Consider the following 18,263-nt stretch of genomic DNA (forward strand, 5'->3'; position numbering starts at 1 on the left):
TGTGGACAGGCTGCAGGTTTGCCTATAACATTCTCAAAGTAAATCCCAGGAGAGCCAGAAAGAAAGGGGACCCTAGAAACAGAATGGCTTCTCTTGGGCACATCAGCAAGACAGAGGCCATGGGAGCACTCACTTGCACCGCTGGTCAGCCTTGTCTAGCAAGGGTGTGAGCTTCAGCAGGAACTCAAAGGCACAAATCACATCCTCAGTGAAGTCCTACAAAGAGCCAGAAACCCCAATCTGGGCTCTATGCCACCTTTTCCATTTCTAGTCACACATGGCAATGCTGGGCACAGGTGTTATTTTGCTAGGCCTGTGGCCCAGGCCAACTGGCTGGGTGTGCCCAGTGTTGTGATGGAAAGAGAAGTGGCATCTTGCCTATTCTGGTAGTAGGATGATGATGAGGATGATGGGTTTGCCTGCACATGTGTGTACTTGGGGATGAAACTTTTAAATATAACAAGCAAAATACACAGCATTACAAAGGAAAGCAACTATAATTGAGTTATCAAAATATTTTCAACACACAAGTTCCTGATCTAGGGACATTCAAACAATTTAGCTCCCTGAAGAATTCCCAGCTGCCCAGCCTTGGCAGATGACCACAAATCTCCTTCTTTCTCTCTGATATCCAGTTCTGGGCTGGGCAATAACTGTTCCCTCTCTTCCCCCAGCTCTCCTAAGGCACCACCTTTTACCACAATACTGAATATGAGCCCTTTCCAGACTGAGGCAACTTACCTTGTCCCCCTGAGGGTATTTCTTCAGTTTCACCAAAACCTGAGGAATCTAGAAGGAGAAAGAAGAAAAAGGCCACAGGGGAATCAATTTCTTCTCCTTTCTTCCACCTGGACCAGGAAGAGAAGTCCCATCCTATGCACAGACCGAAACATATGTGTCCCAGTAATAGACAAGAATTCACAGGTTCCAGACCAGAAAGAGAGTCTAGTGTGTGTTAAATCACCCTGGGCCAGTCCACTCCCAGCTTCAAGGGACCATGGTTTGGATACACAATCACAGAAGCAGATTCAGCCACGAGCATGACCCTTAGGTATGGGCAACCCCATGTGTCTCCATGTCCTGCCTCCCATCCCACCCCCACCCTGTACTAATAATGTGGCAACTGTTAAACTAGTTAGAATCCAAATGGTGAAGAACAAAGGGGTCAGTCATGGAGCTCAATTTAACCAATTTAAAGCTCAAGAAAAATGAAGAGGAACCTGGCAGAGGCTAATAGCAGAGGGAGATCATTTGGGTTGTAAAAAGAACCTCTTGATCCCAATCCTTCCCCTAGTACCTTGAGAAAAGTGAAGGCTGTCCACTTGAGCTCATAGGTGCCCTCAGGGGATTCAATGAGACCCACAAAACAAGCTTTCCAGATCTCAAGGACAAAGAGTGGGGTGGGAATATGCTAAAACAGAAAACCAAAATAATAATATACATTTGGGGTAGGGGAACACCAGACAAGAACTCCTAATGGGGAACCTTCCTCTCCTAATACAGATCAGCACAAGCACTACAATCTCAGTCAAGGTGAGTTGTCTAGAGCCCTATGAGATGACATGACTTGCCCTGGATCACAGAGCCAGCATGTATCCCAGGGATACCTTAAACATCTTCTTGACTTGGAGACCAGTCCTCCTGTCACTATATCATCATAATTATATTAGTGTTTTAACATTTCCAAAGCACTTACTTCACAACAACCCCAAGGGGTAATCAATTCTACTACTTTCATCCCATAGATGAGGAAATTAAAGGCCACTGGCCTAGCGTCAAATAGCCAGTAATATTTCAAACTCAGTCTTTCTGACTAGAGACAGAATGGAAGAGTCCTTCCCTAGTCTCCATTCTAAGAACTAAGAGATTAAGGGGTGACCTCAAACTGTATTAGAATGGGAGTCATCAACCACTGAGCTCTCTTCTCCATAAATAAAGGTTCTAGGGCCTATCGGTAACTGCCCAGAAGCTTCTTCCAGTGCCCAACAAATGCAGCTCAATGTTCTGATTTCTGGCTGCCCTAGGGATGAAGGCACACACGCTGTCCCCACACCTGCATCCTCTTCACCATCATCAGCTGTTCAACCAATGGCTGCATCTCTCCTGTCAGATTCATGGTGCCCTCCAGGAGGACCACAGCATGCACTGTGGGGAACCCAGTCTTGTGCAGTTGTTCTGAGTGCAAAGAGAGCATGATGGGGATGCTGAAAGGAAAACAAACAGACTAAGTTTTGGCAAGACAGTAAAAAGCACAGATCAGAGAAAAGAGTTCATACCTCTAGGAGACATTTGAGCTGATGAAACTCTGGTTTTTCCCCCAACAGACTCAATGGACTGGTACATCCCCTTATATTAATTTAAAAAAAAAAAGGAACAGAAGGAGGATTCTGGGGGATTGGTGGAGCAGGTCAGAAAATTCCAAGCTCTCAAGATTTCCCCCCACAAAAGAGATAAAATAGCACCTTAGGGCAAACAAAGTGTGGGTAAAAATAAATAACAGGGGCACAACAAGGGTCTTCCTGGGATAATTAGAGATCAGAAGAAAAATCCCAGGATGAGGTTTGATCCTTGTGAAGTAAGTAGAAAGCCTACAAGCAGCAAGCCCTAAGGTCAGTTGTTTTGAGAGGTTGCCTCAGCCCCAGCCACCAGAACTTCACACACAAAACACCTCACCCCAACCCCTGGATAGTGAGGGGAGTTGGGTATCTGAGCCGGGGAAGGTGGAGGGAATCTCTGCTGACAAGGAGCCCACAACCCTGAGTGCAGAAGCAGTGGGACAGAAAGTCTGCACTTACAGGAGGCTGAAGACTTGACTTTGGTTCCAGGCTAGAGGGGAAAACTGAAGATCTGGGGCAAGAGGCACCATCCTCTATACCCCAGAGCTAGAAGTGATTACAAAAATTAAGCTATTACCACAAAAATTGCACAGGCAAAGGAGGAAAGAATCCAATCGTAGAAAGCTATTATGAGAATAAAGAAAACCAGGGTTCATCTTCAGAGGAGGATAATGAAGAAACCCCCAAAGAGAAATGTCAAATGGTCATCTGCCCAAAAAGAATTCATAGAACAGCTTTAAAAAAGACTTTAAAAATGAAATGACAGAGATGGAGGAAAAACTAAAGAAAAAAATAAGAATAATCCAAGAAAAACAAGAAGAATATGGAAGAAAAGTCAACAAATTAGCAAAGGAGATCAAGAATCTTAAGGAAGAAAATGATACCTTCAAAATTAGAATTAGGCAAGGTAAATTCAGAAAAATTACAAGAGATCAAGAAATAATTAAAGAAAACATGAATAATGAAAAAATAGAAGAGAAAGTGAAACATCTCACAAGAAAAACAACAGATCTGGAGAACAGATCAAGAAGAGAAAACACAAAAATAATCGGACTAACTGAAAATTATAATAAAAAAGAATCTTGATACAATGATACAAGAAATAATTAAAGAAAACTGTCTTGAAGCATTAGAATAGGAGGGAAAGGAGAAATAGAAAAAATCCATCACTATCTAAAAGAGATACTATGAGGAAAACTCATAGGAATATTATAGTCAAATTCCAAAACCTCCTGCTCAAGGATAAAATATTAAAAACAATAAGAATAAAAGAAAAAAATTTAAACATGATGGTGCCACAATAAGAATCACACAAGACCCAGCAGCGAAGATATTAAAGGACTCCAGGTCTTGTAACACTATATAATGAAGAGCAAAAGACCTGGGGCTCTGACCAAAAATATCATACCCAGCAAGTTAAGCATAATCCTAAATTAAAAAAAAGAAAATGGACATTTGATCAACTGTCAGATTTTCAAGGCTCTGTTAAAAAAAACAACAACAAAAAAACCTGAACTTAATAGAAAATTCGCCAAAGACTGATTACAAGGTATTCAATAAGGACAGACCGTTTACTTTTTATATATGTAAAATGTATGTCTACAACTCTTATTAGTAAGGGGTAAACCTGAGTATGGTATGAATTTTAAAAGTAAAACCATTTAGGAACAGATAAGAAGAATAATTATTTATACAAATGAGGTACAAGAGGAAGAATTAATACAGAGGAATTAGATGGGGAGGAGGGCTGGTAGTTCTGGTAACCTACTTTCATTGGGAATGGGTTTAAGAGGGAACAGTACATTTATATTTCAAAGAGTAATAGTCTTCTAAATTCAGAAGAAATAAGACAGTAGGGACATGGGGAGAGGACAAGGGAGGGATCTCTAGAGGGGAGGGTGAAGGAATAGGTTATAGGGAGCTACAGAAGGATGTTTAGATTTATGGGAGTGGGAAGATAGGGGAGGGATCCTTGGAGTGGGGTAGGCAAATAAAAGGAGGGCAAGGTAGAGGGCAGAAGTAAAGTAGAAGAAACAGGAGGGATAGGAAACAAGAGATATGCACAAACTTAAAAACAAAGATCAGGAGCAGAATTTGTTCAGGGAAGTATATGTCTATATATGTATGAATATGTGTATATGTGTATGTATATATCTACAGCTATAGTGAAATACATCCACACTAAATTGTAGCCTTCTTCGAGGAGGGGACAGGGAAAAAGAAAACAAAGTAAAAAAAAAAAAGAACAGCACAGAGCAAAAGAATACTTACAAGGAAGAAAAGAAGGGATGGATACAACACGTATTAATAACAGTAATAAAGGATCAATACATGTAGTATATTCTTGAAATGAAAACTGTTACACATTTTGAATCCTGTCTTATGCTCTGCTGTGCATGTGACATGTTTTCTCCCTTTCCTTCTTTACATTTAAGTTTATGATGTGTTTTTGTTTCCTTTCTCTATTCTGTATTTGTGTTCTGATGTTTGAGTCTAAAATAAAATTAAAAAAACAACAACAACAAAACTCCCAAACATTTTATTGCTACCTTTTCTTTTGTTCTGGCATCACACACATTTCCCAACATATTCCTCCATCTACCCTCTCAACCCCAAAGAGTCATCCCTTGTGATACAAACGTGATACCTTCTAATGAGTGCTCCACACTCTTCTGCTTGACTCTGGACATGGGAGTTGCTGAGGCTGGCAAAAGTCTCCCCAAACTTCAATAGTGACTGCTCAATGGCTGTCCAGGAGGCTGTTAGAGAAAAAACAGGATGAGACAGGAATCACTGGTCTCTTTTAAAAACAACAACTCACAATATTAGGTACTCTCAGAAAACAACAGGGTATGTACCCAGAGACCTGAGGGGTAGCATGTATTTTCTGCCCTTTTCTAAACAAGGCAGGAACACCAACTGCTGAAATTCCTAGAAAGTTTTCCAAGTGCTATGGGATCATGAGTTTATACTGCTGATACCATTACCAGCTCTGTATGCCAAGGAGATCAAAGAAAAGGGAACAGGACCTATACATACAAAAATATTTATAGCAGTCTTTTAGTGGTGGCAAAGAACTGCAAATTGCAAAGATACCCAGCAATTTGAGAAAGTCTAAACAAGTTGTGATATACAATGGGGGTGGAATACTACTGTGCTATAAAAACTGACAAGCAGGATAACTTCAGAAAGACCTGAAAGACTGATATGAACTGATGCAAAGTGAAATAAGCAGAAGCAGAACATTGTACATAGTAACAGTAATATCGTAATGATAGATCAACGGTGAAGAATTTAGGTATTCTGGTCAAGACAATGATCCCAGACAATTTCAAAAGACTCTTGATGAAAATCGCTATCCACCTCTAGGGAACTGATAAATTCTGAGTGCAGAATGAAGTGCACTTCTTTCACTTTCTGTTTCTTGCTTTTCATTTTATTTATTTTTTTGGCAAAACAGCTGATACAGAAATATGTTTTGCATGATTTCACATGTATAATTGATATCATCGTTGGCCTTCACAATAGACAGGAGAGGGACAGAAGAGAAGGAGTATTTGAAACTGAAATTAAAAAAAAAAAACCAAAAAACTAATGTTAGAGGCAGCTAGGGAGGTTAGTGGACAAAACGCTGGCCCTGAGTACGTATCTGGCCCCAGACACTTATTAGCTGTGTGACGCTGGATAAGTCACTTAAGCCTGATTATCTCTAAAAAGAAAACGTTGAAAAAAATTAATGTTAAAAATAAAAATATGGCATAACACAGTCAAGATCCAGGAAGATTTCTATAGGTTAAAGGTTTTGGCTAAATCTATAAAATGAAATGAATAGATAAGGCTTTGTTGTTGTTCAGTCACGTCTGACTCTTCCTGACCCCCTTTGGGATTTTTCTGGCAGATACTGGAGTGGTTTGCCATTTTCTTCTCCAGTTTATTTTACAGATGAGGAAACTGAGGCACATGGGGTTAAATGACTTGTCCAGTCACACAATGAGGACGGGTCTGAGGCTGGATTTGAAGTCAGGAAGACTCATCTTCCTGACTTCAGGCCTGACACTCTATCCACTCTACCTAACTTACAAGACAATTTTACAAAGTAAAATCCTCCTGGGGCTGAGGACTAGGTGTGACATTATCAAAAACAGCAGAAAAAGAAGGCAGAGAACTGAGGGCAGTTGGCAGAGGCAGGATGTCCCACAAAGTATTTCTGCCTCTGGAGCCAAGCCACACAGTGGCTCTGAGTCTCCTGTTCTAATTGAGCTGCTCTACTTACTCTCCCTCAGTCTCCATGCCTTTATATTTGCTCTTCTCTCTCAAATGCTATTCCTGCTCATCTCCAACTACACAAATCCATCCATCCTTCAAGTATCTGTTCAAATCCTTTCCCAAATTAATTCAACCCAAACTCCTCTTTCTGGTTCTTCTCTAAACTTCTACTGAATTTCACTTAATATTTAATTACATTTTTAAAAAAGGAATATTGTAGAAAAATCACTGGACTTAGGAATTCAAAGGGATGCATCTTTGAATCTCATGGGAGCTCTAACACTTCCCAGACATGTGATTTGGGCAAGTCACTGAAAGAGCTTCATCAGTAAAACACAGAAAATAATCTTTATACTAATTAACTTTTACAGTTCTGTGAAAAACAGCACTTTGCAAACCTAAATACACTATACAAATGTGAATTAGTATTAGAATCAATAAAATTATTGGTATTCATCATGGAATTCCTGAGATTCAAATACTGGGTAGGACCATATAACTGAGAGACTTCCAAATGTTACAAGAACAAAACACAAGCTATGAGATCAAGTTAAGATCCTAACCTGTTTTTATCTAATCACCATCTTTCTGAACATCTCACAGACTACATAAAAGTCTTCATAATTAGTGTTCTCTAGTTAACCAAACTCAAGCCTGCCCTTCTCTACAGTTAGCATCTCGTCAGTTAAAATCTGGGCACTTATGTATCTTTTCACCTCTAAGGACTCAGTCTGCTGTCAAAGTCAAAGTTTTTTTTTCCCCTGCTTCTGGAGGTTCTGGGTATTACATAAGATAAGCATGCCATCAGGAACACTTAAAAGGACATTTGAGAGAAGTATATATGTCAAGGATTACTTTATTTCCAAATGACAAACTAATAAAATAAAGACCAGGCTATCAAGCAAGTTCTTTGCTGTTTTGTTTTCATTTTCTCATTGGCATAACTGTCTTATTGATTACAGGAGTATGTACATCTTTTTTTTAAATTATACCTTTAATGCTATACCAATCAAATTAAAGGGAAATTTTACAGAGCTTGATAATATAATAAAATTCATTTGCTAAAATAAAAAATCTAGAATGTCAAAGAGAATAATGATAAGAGTTGGGGCAAAAGAGATACCACATTTCCAGATAGTCAAAATGTATTATTTTTAAAATATACATTTTTTAATCAACGGAAATAAGCCTTCACAACCTCCCATCTACCTACCACCAACTAAAAACAAACACATAGTCAAGCAAAACAGATTTTCTCATCAGCTGTACCCCAAAAACTATTTATCGCATTCTGAGTCCTCCACCTCCCTATCAGGAATGGGTGGCATGTTTCATTATTAGTCTCTGAAACCACAGTTGGTCATTATAAGAAGCTTAATTTTTTCAGAGGTGTTTGTCGTTATCATAACTTGTTCAGTTTTCCAATTTATAGGCACTCCCTCAGGGTCCCAATTTTTGCCACCTCAAGATAAGCTACAAATATTTTTGTACATCTTTAGAGTTTGTTTTGCTTAGGACAAATCCCTCCCTTGATCTGCCCTCCTCTTAATTTCCTTTCTCCTCCTTTTCCCCTTTCCTTCCGATTTCCCTGCTGAGTGAAATGTATTTCTATACCCAGCTGTGTGTCTGTGTGTGTATTCTTCCTTCCTTTCACCAGCTAAGAGAAGAGTGAGGTTGAAGTGCGAGCTGCCTTCTCCCACGCCCTCAGCAAGTATAAATGTCCATTTGCTAACCCAGATTATGTAAAATAAATTTCTCTAACCTTCCTTTCCCTTCCCTCTCCCCAGTGTATTCCTCTCTGTCTATCATTTTTTTCCTTGCAGAATTATACTGTTTTTGTTATTTTTGGCTATAAACCTGTATCCTTTGCCTTCTGGAATCCATACTTCAATCTCTCCACTCCTTCATGGTGGTGGTTGCTATACCATGTGTGATTCTGATTATGGCTCTGTGGTACTTAAATTCTTTTTTCTGGCTGCTCACAGAAGCTCTGGATTTTGGCTACAATATTCCTGGGAGTTTTCATTCTGGGATTCCTCTCAGGAGGTGACCAGTAGATTCTTTCTGTTTCCATTTTGCCTTCTGATTCTAAGAGATGTAAATAGCTTTAAGATTTCCTGAAATATATCTAGGCTTTTCTTTCTTCATAGCATTCAGACAGTCCAATGGTTAGCTTTTTTTGCCTCAATCTGTTTTCCAGGTGAGTTGTTATTGCTATGAGATACCTTACCTTTTACTTCCCCCAATCTGGGCTCTGCATGTTCCTGACCTGTATTAGGGTCTGAGCAAAAATATACTGTTGCTTGTCTCAGATATAATCTGCAAGCTGGAATGATCTGCTGGTTCACAGTAAAACTAGGTTTACCTTTGGTCTGGGATTCTGGCCCTCATTATTTCTCTGCAGGTTTCCATCTGAGATACAAGCTAGAACTGAAACCCTGCTCTGTCCCTGGGGTCTGGGCCATACCTAAGCTACCTTTCTCAATATACTGCCCAGGACTTTCTAATCCAATGCCATCTCCAGGGACTTGGGTTGGTCAGACTGCTCTGGATCTGAGACCTGGAACTGGGTAGCAAGTAAGCTGGCACAAGGGTATGTATATCTTATACCTACTTTGTATCCCCAGTAGCACTGAGCACATTATCAGGCGTGTTATAGCTACTCACTAAAAACCTCTTGGTTGACTGATGGGGAAAATAGAATGAATGGGGCTGGGTTAGATGACCTGTGAGATCCCTTCAAACACTTAAATCTGTAAGCGTATGATGGGAAGGGTGATACTACAGTCAGAATTCCCAAAACAAAGAAGAGGATATGGGCTAGTTTCACAAAACACTGCAAAGGATAATGGCATCCTGCTTCATCTCCTCTGACATCACGCACTAAATATGGAAATAGTGGTGGATGAGAATTAGGAGGCAAATACAACATACAGGCCTCCTCCAGTTTGGCAATATGTAGCAGGGCTCGATTCTTGGTGCTGCTGAGGATCTTCTGAAGCTGCTGAAGACACATGGTGAGTTGTTTCTCCCCTGTTGTGGTCCCCATCTCAAGGCCCTCCCGAAGTCGCTCTGCTGAAGCAGTTGTGCATCGAAGCAGCCAATGAAGGGCACTAAGGAGGGCACGGCACAGACCTATGCACTCCTCTGCCTTGCCATGACAACTGTGGAAAAATAGAGCCCACCTGCCTTTGAGTCTCCCTTCCAGGTCAGTCATATGGCGTCCTTCTACTCCACTCATTACAACAACAGTTCTTAACCTGTTTTCATTTGTCCTGGACAATATAAGCAGGCTGGGAAAGCCCATGGACCTTTGTCAGAATAAAATTTTTAAATGCATAAAATAAACTACATAGAATAAAGGAAGCCAATTATACCAAATACAGATATCAAAGTATTTTTTTAACTCATTATCCCAAATTGAGAACTCCTGTTCTCAACTCCTGGTCAGTAATTCCGACCAGTCCCAATATAACTTCTTCCCTTACTCTGCCTTGGAGACCTTCAGAATTCTTCCTCTGGAAACTAAAATCACAGGGGCTAAGAACAAGAGTACAGTAAGGCGAAACAAGGTTAAGTAGCCCACTCAAATATTATCAGCCCATGCTAAATTTATTTCCCAAATTAAAAGTCAACCCCTACTTTCCTGTCAGGAAGAGAATTCATGAAGCTACCTTAGCCGGTCACAAAACATGTCCATGATATCCAGTAGGGCCTGGATACAGAGGTTTCGGGAAAAATCATCAAACTGTGGGAATAATAGAGAAGATGATGTTCAAGGCCAATCCATCTCCTTCTTCCAGTTCTTGGGATGTTCTACTCACTCTCTCCTGGTGATTTGCTGGGTTCAATTATCACCTCTGTGCAGATGACTCCCAAATTTATATAACCTGCCCTAACTTTCCCCTGAACCACAGTCCTCTACTGCGAACTGCCTGCTGGATATTTTGACCCAGATGGCTCACTGGCACTTCTAATTCAACATGTCCAAAACTGAACTCATCTTCCTCCCAATTAAATGCACTTCTCCTCCAAACATCCCGATTTCTATTGAAGGTACCACCCTCTTCTCCATTATCCACATCTGAAACCTTGCAGTCACACTTCTAAATCTTCCTTTCCCCTTATCCCTTATTTTCAAATAACTTCCAAGTTTTATTGGCTCTAACTCTATAACATTTCTCCCATCCATCACATGGCCACCATACTGGTTCTGGCTCTTATCATCTCTCACAAGGGTAAATGTAATAGCCTCCCAATTGGTAACTGGTCATCTTTCCCTCATTCTCTCCCTTCTCAAATATGCTCTCTCAAATACATATAGCTGTGAAAATAATCCCTCTAAGGCACAAGCATGACTGTCACCCCCTTGCTCAAAAAACATCAGTAGTTCAGTATCAAATGAGATGAAATTTGTAAAGCACTTGGCACAGCACCTGGGACACAGTAGGCACTACGCAAATGCTTATTCCTTCCTCACTCTTCCTCTAGTTCCCTACTGCTGAAAGAACAAAGTGCAATAGCCTTACCCTGGAATTTAAGGCCCTCTGAAATCTAGTTCCTACCTGATTTTGCATTATTTGCCCTTTCATATACATCCTCTATTCTAATTAACTATTAATTGTTCCCTGACCTTATCAAGCTAACTCCTGCTTCTATGAATTTTTTTCCCAAGTCACTGCCCACACCTGTATTACACTTCTCATCTCCACTTCTGCAATTTCATAACTTTCTTCAGGACTCAGATTGGATGCCACTTTCTCTGAGGTATCTTCCCTGATGACCCCATGTTACTCCTCTCACCTTTAAACATTCCTAGGGCACTTTGCTCTCTCCTTTGCCTACCTTCTATTATGTTTAATTTTGCACACATCATTTCCTGCTGCCAACCCCAGAAGAATGTAAGCTTCTTGAGCTCAGGGGCTTTTTTCATGATTTACTAAGTGCTTGTCACACAGCCTGTTAATGTCTTTATTGAACTGAATAGTACAGGAAGGGCACCCAAGTACCACTTCTCAAATGCCCTCTATCTTATTTTTGGCTCATGAGTAGTTATACCCAGAGACCTTCAGCACCAGAAACTTTCATTTAGTGGGTAGTTCCAGTTGACAGCATAACGTGCCCTGTATTTAAAGCAAAAAGCTGTAAGGCATCCTCTATCACTGATATAATGCCTCCCACACCTTACCTGATTATAATGGAAAAGAGGTTAAGAATATACCTTGCTGATGGCTGTGAGTACAGTTGAGTAAGACACCATCTGAGGGAGAGAAGCAGATAGGAAAAAGAAATACAGTAGATCTGAGTTAGGGAAGAATAAATAACAACTCAAATGATGTGTTAAGTTAATGCTGCTGATCAGAAGAGGCAGACTTAGAAACAAGGCATATCCTGGAAATCTCATTCTTCCAAGAAACATTCCCCAATTTATTCTAAGAGTAACAGAAACATACCATTCCCTCATTCTTTCTTTGACAAAAATGTGAATACGTGTCATTGGTAAAACTATTAAAAAGCTGATGAGTCTTCTAGGGTCCTTTTACATTCTAACTCATTTACCAGACAATGATCAACTGACTGAGGATGGGCTAGAAAGAAAAATGTAACTTCAATCATAGAGAATGACTGTTATGACCAAGGACTAAAGAAAAGCATTTTCAGTAGTAAACGACTTATGGAATCATAAAGTCAAAAAGGTCTTTAAAGATAGCTAGTTCAAGCCCCTCATTTTACCAATGAGGGAACTGAGGTAATGAGTTTTCTGAACTGTGTGTTCGTCCTTCGTTGCCGAAGAAGACCATGGCTTCGGAGAAATGATGACATGACTTGCACTTGACTTTTTGAGTGAGGGAGGGCTGTGCAGGTCACCAGCCTCACTTCTCCTCCAGAGCCATCTTATTCATCAGGATGACTGGAGATGACCCAGGATGAGGCAGTTGGGATTAAGTGATTTGCCCAAGGTCACACAGCTAGTGAGTGTCAAGTGTCTGAGGTGAGATTTGAACTGAGGTCCTCCTGACTCCTGCACTGGTGCTCCATCCACTGCCACCTAGCTGCCCCTAATGAGTTTGCTGAACTAGTATCTTAGCTATTACACAACTTGGTTTGCTTTAAAGACACACATTCTTTGGGGTACATGCATTCCAAGAAAGTCTGCTAACAAAGAAAATTTCTATTAAATGAATGCACTTAAAAATTCAATAAATCTTTTAAAAATTATATGTTGAAAGGGAATAACTCATAAAACATGACTGTTATTACTACTCTTAATATTTGTATCAATATTGTACCTTCTTTAAAATTAGTATCTTCTGAACATAAAAATATAGTGAGAAATATATAATTTAAAGAACTGTAATTTTATTGCTATGGGTATCTCTTCTACAATTAACCAAGCCCTACTCTGAAGTCTTCTCAGTTTGGAAGACCTATTGTAGTCCTCCAAAGGCATAACCCTCAAGGACACAGGGTCGCCTAGGTAAGATATCACAACAGGACCGTAGAAGGAGACCCAAAAATATAAAAAAATTAAAATACAATAAGCAAGCACAATTTATGGTCAAGAATGTAATAACTGGCAAATTACTAAGCAATTTCTGTAAAACGAATGCCCTGCTCCTTGTGACTTATTTAGGTCTATGCATATGCCAAATGCAATGTACTGGTCCTTGTTGGATATTAACTTGTTGTAGAAGTTTACCTAACAAACCACAGAATGACATATACTCTAAAAAGAATCTGGTACTCTTGCCAGTAATGGAGGCAAGATCTCAAAGACAAAAAAGGATCCCTAAACTTTACTAAGTTCTGTGACTACCATTTCCTTCAGGTGAATAAAAATTCACTAAACCCTTAGTTCCTGGATCAGCTAGCTGGTGCGGTGGATGAACTGCCAGATCTGGAATGGAGAAGACCCAAGTTCAAATCCACTTCAGATAGTTGCTAGCTGTGTGACTCTGGGCAAGTCACTTAACTCCATTTCCCTCAGTTTCCTCATCTGTAAAATAAGTTGGAGAAATGGCAAACCACTCCTGTATATCTGCCAAGTAAACCCAAAATGGGGTCACAAAGAGTTGGACAAGACTGAAGGTCCTTAAGTTCAGAATTCTTTCACGGGAGTTTCATTAAGGGGTAACCTGTAATATACTTGTAACCAGATCAACAAAGTACAAAACTAAAGGGAGGTCACAAAATGCTTTTTTATGCCTGTCTTATTAAGTTACATCCCACTACAACTACTCCAGTCCTTAATATCTACTCCCATAATGGCAACCGTCTAAATCATATCTCCCAGCAGGTAAAGGCTCTGTCAACTCACACAACGCTGTGCTGACCAGGAAGTCACTATTTTTTTAAATAAAATTTTTATCTTACTTGAAAATATAATGTATTATTTCCATTATTATTATAAAGTACTGTGTTGTTCTCAACTAAAAAACGCCAATAAACGTGAACGTTTTCATGGGCAAAGCCCAGGAAAGGAGGATTGTCTATGGACCTCAGCTGGTTTTTCTAAAGAACACAACTTCAGCCTGCTCGTTCCAAAGCTATCTCGAAGAGGCCCTTCCTGGGTGATTCAAGCACTGCTGCAGTTCCCCCCTTCATAAATGCTCTCCTTTCTACATCCATCACCAGCGGCTCCAAGGGGACTCATGGAACAAGGCCCTCCGGCTCTCTAGAGTCAGAGGGCGCATACCTGGGAGCTGATGGCGTACTTCAGGTACGACAGGATGAGAGGGTTGGGGGACGGTCCGATCATGGCCTGCTCCAGCAGGGCTTCTACAAGGGGAACACAAAGGGAATCGGGCTGATTCGGGGCCCCCTTCCTTCCCCGCTCCAGGCAGCCGCCCTCTCCCTCCCTGCAGACCTGCCAGATTGAGGATGTCCCAGGTGGCTCCCTTGGGGAAGAATTTCTTCATGTTGATCGCCCACTGATAGTCGCTCCATCGCTCCTTCCACGCCTGCAGGATGGCCTGCTTGAGATTCACCACCTTCATGGCTCCACTCTGAGGCGGTGGGGGCAAGGGAAGGCTGGGTCAGGGCCCGGGAGACCGGGCTCGCCTAGTTTCGGGGGTCTCCCCGCTTCTCGCCCCGAGCCCGGCCCCAGAACGTCCGGGAAGCTCTGAGACTGGGGCTGACCAGGCAGCAAGGGGTTAAGCCGGCTCTGGCTGTCAGTACCAAACCCTCAGGGCAGAGAAGTCCCCCGGACCTCCCCACACGCCCTCATCACCCCGACTCCCTTTTTCCTCCAGCCCCCTCGTCCCCACTGCGGAGTTTTTAGTTGAAGGCTAAAAGGTTTCAGTCTCAACAGACTCACGCACGCCGGAAGTTACTTCTCTAAGACAGGAAGTACGGCCATTTTGGCTTCCACCAAAGAAAGAGCTCACACCTAATTGGTCGGGCACAGTCACCGAGAGCCAATGGAAATATCCGAAGAAAGGCGCTTGGACGACCCTCGCTTGATTTCTGGGAGTTGTGGTTTTAGACGCTGCTGACGCACGGGGGAACTGAGATAGGTCGCTAGCGGAAGCTCGATCAGGTCCCGCCTTCAATTCTCTTTTCCTAGCACACTGACGTCATTGCACGGGGTTGCAGGACCTCGGCTCCTGGCGTCATGGTCAGGACCAGAAGTTGAGAATTCCTCTTCTATCATAGCATAGACCCCTTAAACACGCTAGTACATCCAATGAACTTTAAATAGTGTTTATAAATGCGTAAAATAAAATACATAAGACTACAAAGAAAATCAGTTCTACCAAAATTCAGTTATTAAAATTAAAAAAAACATTCTGGACCTGAAGTATCTTTGAATCATACCAGTTGCCTTGTGACGTCATATCTTACTTCACTGTGCCTGCTGGCGGTTGGGTGAAGGTCGTGGAGGGGTCCCCTGAATTCTGCATCTCCCGCCCCGCTCTTGAATTCTCTTTCCTAGCCGAGAAGCCTGGGGGTGAGGGTCGTGGGGGCTGGGGGAAGAAAGGAGAGGATCCTTCATCCTGGTTTTGCATAGGAAATTGTGCCACAGGATAACGGGTTTTAGGGCAGAGAAGAGTGCCCTTCGGGCCCAACCGCCAACATTCTCCTTTGAATGAGCAAAGGGGAAACTGAGGTTCGAAAGGAAGGTGAGAGTCTAGCTGGGAAAATGCCAAATACCACACATCTAGCCTCTCTGAATTAGCAAACGGGAAACTGAGGCGTGAGACAAAGATGTCCCACCTATTCCTAGACGAGAGTCTAGCTGTCCATTTTATAGGCCTCAAACACACTGGCTTTTCGGATATCAGCCTTGCCCACTGAGGTCAAGAATACAGAAAGCAGAGGGAAATAAGGGGTAGAGTGCAAGAGTGGTCACCCCCTTCCCCTGCCTCCGAAACTGAGGTTTCACAGCACTTGGCAGCTAGGTGGCGCGATGTCTGTGTAGCACTCTGAACCTGGAGCTGCGTTCTTAATCCAGTCTTAATGCAGGGCAGGTCGCTTTGTCCATCTGCGTTATCATCCGTAAAATGGGTATAATAATAGCACCTACCTCTCTGAGATCTCTTGAGGATCAAATGAGGCATCTGTAAAACACTATGCAAATCTTAAAGCACTATATTCATGCTAGCCACTACTATTATCTTGTGCCCTTTTCTCTCCAAAACTCCCCTTCTTTCCTTGCTCCCTACCCTTTACTACTGGTGTTCCTAACTTACAGATATAGTGGGAAATACTATTCCTATAAAACTGCTGGTAAAGGAAGAAGACAGGTGAGCTGTGGCCCTTTGCCTTGAACCCCCTACCCTATACCTTACTGTGACCATCTCTCTCTCTCTCTCTTTCCTCTCTTTACCTATCTTTCTTTCCTCACTTCCCCCCTCCTTTAATATCCCCTCATTATCTGTAAAGCTTTGATCTTATTCCTTCAATATGTCCCTCACTGAGCTGTAACTCCTCTCAATTGCCCCTTCTCTACCTAATCTCACCAATGGTTAGGAAACATTTGAGGACTGTAGAGCCAGCCACTCAGACAGTGGAGCCCATAGTGGGAGAGAAGAATATTTGGGGGATGAGGATGTCAGCATTCAGAGTTTAGACCCTCCCCTTCTGGCAAAGAGTTCTGGATAACTGTCTCTGGGGCCTCCCTTTTCCCCATTTCCAGTTCCAGACTAGAAGACATCCTCTATAGTTCCCTCCTTCTTCCTCCCACTTTCCCTCCTCCCACACCAATTCTCTGTCTCAAAGATCAGGAAAGGGAAGATTTTCCTTGGGGTTAGACTACAGTTCCAGTCTATCTCTATTCCAGTTTTTGTTTCAATATCTTCTTCCCTGAACAATTTCTTTGGAAACCCTTGACTCTCTTTAGCCAGCTGCTTTCTTCTCTTGAACTCAGAGACAGTCTTCCCCTGCCAGGACAACTCCAACTTCCCACCTGGCCAAGCCCACTGTAAGGATAGGACTGCCACATCATTATTTATTTATGATATGATATTTATGATATGATGAGAGGACTGGGTCTTCATGGTTGTCATCATGAAAGCCGTAGTCAAACACATTCGAGCTGCCAAAAGTTCTCTTCCAATATTAATTCAACCTCATTGTTACCCCACTACTCCACCTCCCCCCATCCTTTCTTACAAATTCACTCATAACAAGGAACCTAAGCTACTGTTTCTTAGACCCATTCCCCTTTCCTCCTTCACTTCCAGAGTTAGACAGAACCAAGGGAAGAAAGGCCCTGAGTATTGAAGAAAGGGCCAATTTCTACCCATACCAGGGAAAAGCCCATGAAGAAAAAATGACATGGCAACATCTGGTGCAGCTGCAGAGAATTTGGAAAGGAGTCTGGGAAAGGTCAATGAGGAGTCAGGGAATATTGGTTGAGGAAGTTTCACCGCCCAACTAGGAAAGGGTGTCAGGAAGACAGTGATAGAAATTCTGTTTGTTACATGGCACAGGAATGTCAAAGAACTTCTTGGAGTAGGGCACCTAAGAGATATCCACCTATTTTCTTTCAAAGGGAGACCAAGGCTCTAGGCTAGATGCCACTATTATAGCACTGCTTCCTGAAAATATGCCCAGGTGCCAACTGAGGGGAGTCAACTGGCAACAGATGTGGGAAAGAGAAGTTCAGCAAAGTGCCCCCCACACACACACAAAGACACACACACAAATAGCTAACACTAGGTCTAGCTCACCTCAGAAGTGACTGCCTTCCATTCCCACCCCTAACTCCTAGCCTATATCTTCCTTTCTCTATATTCAGAGAGGAGGATGTCCATAGCTCTGTGCTTCTTTACAAGGATCAATTTCTAAGGGAAGCCAAGAATTCCCTTCATTCACCCCTGGGAGGGGATTTTCACTTTCTTTGTTTCTCTTCATTTGTGCCTGTCCCATCTCTATAACTCCCCAAAAGAAATGGGTATGGCCAATTCCTCCCACCAGCCAGGAGAAAAAAGAAGTGAAAGATAGAAACTATCCAAGGTGCTGAAAAGGAAAAATTGAACCCAGACCTTAGAGCAGCTTCACCTTGTCTCAGTCACCAGAATTCCTGAGATAATCTCCTATCCTCACTCACCCAACATGTTCCCTTTATCAGGAAGAGAAAAATCAGCCACATGACCTTGGCACCTAGACACAGAAAGGAGCCACATGTACCCAGGTCTTGATAATTGTTCCCTCTGC

General features: G+C 41.9%; 1 protein-coding gene across 10 annotated transcripts in view; it reads right to left on the reverse strand.

The window, feature by feature from the left end:
- Positions 1-18,263, reverse strand: part of MED24 (mediator complex subunit 24) — a 57,588-nt gene that overhangs the window by 35,604 nt on the left and 3,721 nt on the right. For 4 of the 10 annotated variants that reach the window (XM_072646320.1, XM_072646325.1, XM_072646329.1 and 1 more), the window contains exons 2-11: positions 14,470-14,608; positions 14,299-14,381; positions 11,824-11,862; positions 10,277-10,350; positions 9,537-9,766; positions 4,984-5,095; positions 2,054-2,204; positions 1,298-1,411; positions 742-789; positions 134-216 (exon numbers count right to left, since the gene is read on the reverse strand). In XM_072646320.1, the coding sequence (XP_072502421.1) occupies positions 134-216; positions 742-789; positions 1,298-1,411; positions 2,054-2,204; positions 4,984-5,095; positions 9,537-9,766; positions 10,277-10,350; positions 11,824-11,862; positions 14,299-14,381; positions 14,470-14,599 (1,064 nt within the window). In that variant the 5' untranslated portion in view covers positions 14,600-14,608. Of the gene's footprint in view, positions 1-133; positions 217-741; positions 790-1,297; positions 1,412-2,053; positions 2,205-4,983; positions 5,096-9,536; positions 9,767-10,276; positions 10,351-11,823; positions 11,863-14,298; positions 14,382-14,469; positions 14,609-14,919; positions 14,949-14,991; positions 18,210-18,263 lie in introns of those variants that run through there. The other 6 variants (XM_072646323.1, XM_072646324.1, XM_072646321.1 and 3 more) reach the window with 6 other exon arrangements.

The sequence above is a fragment of the Notamacropus eugenii genome, chromosome 2 (genome assembly GCF_028372415.1).
Source record: "Notamacropus eugenii isolate mMacEug1 chromosome 2, mMacEug1.pri_v2, whole genome shotgun sequence".
In the NCBI taxonomy this organism is placed as follows: Eukaryota; Metazoa; Chordata; class Mammalia; order Diprotodontia; family Macropodidae; genus Notamacropus; species Notamacropus eugenii.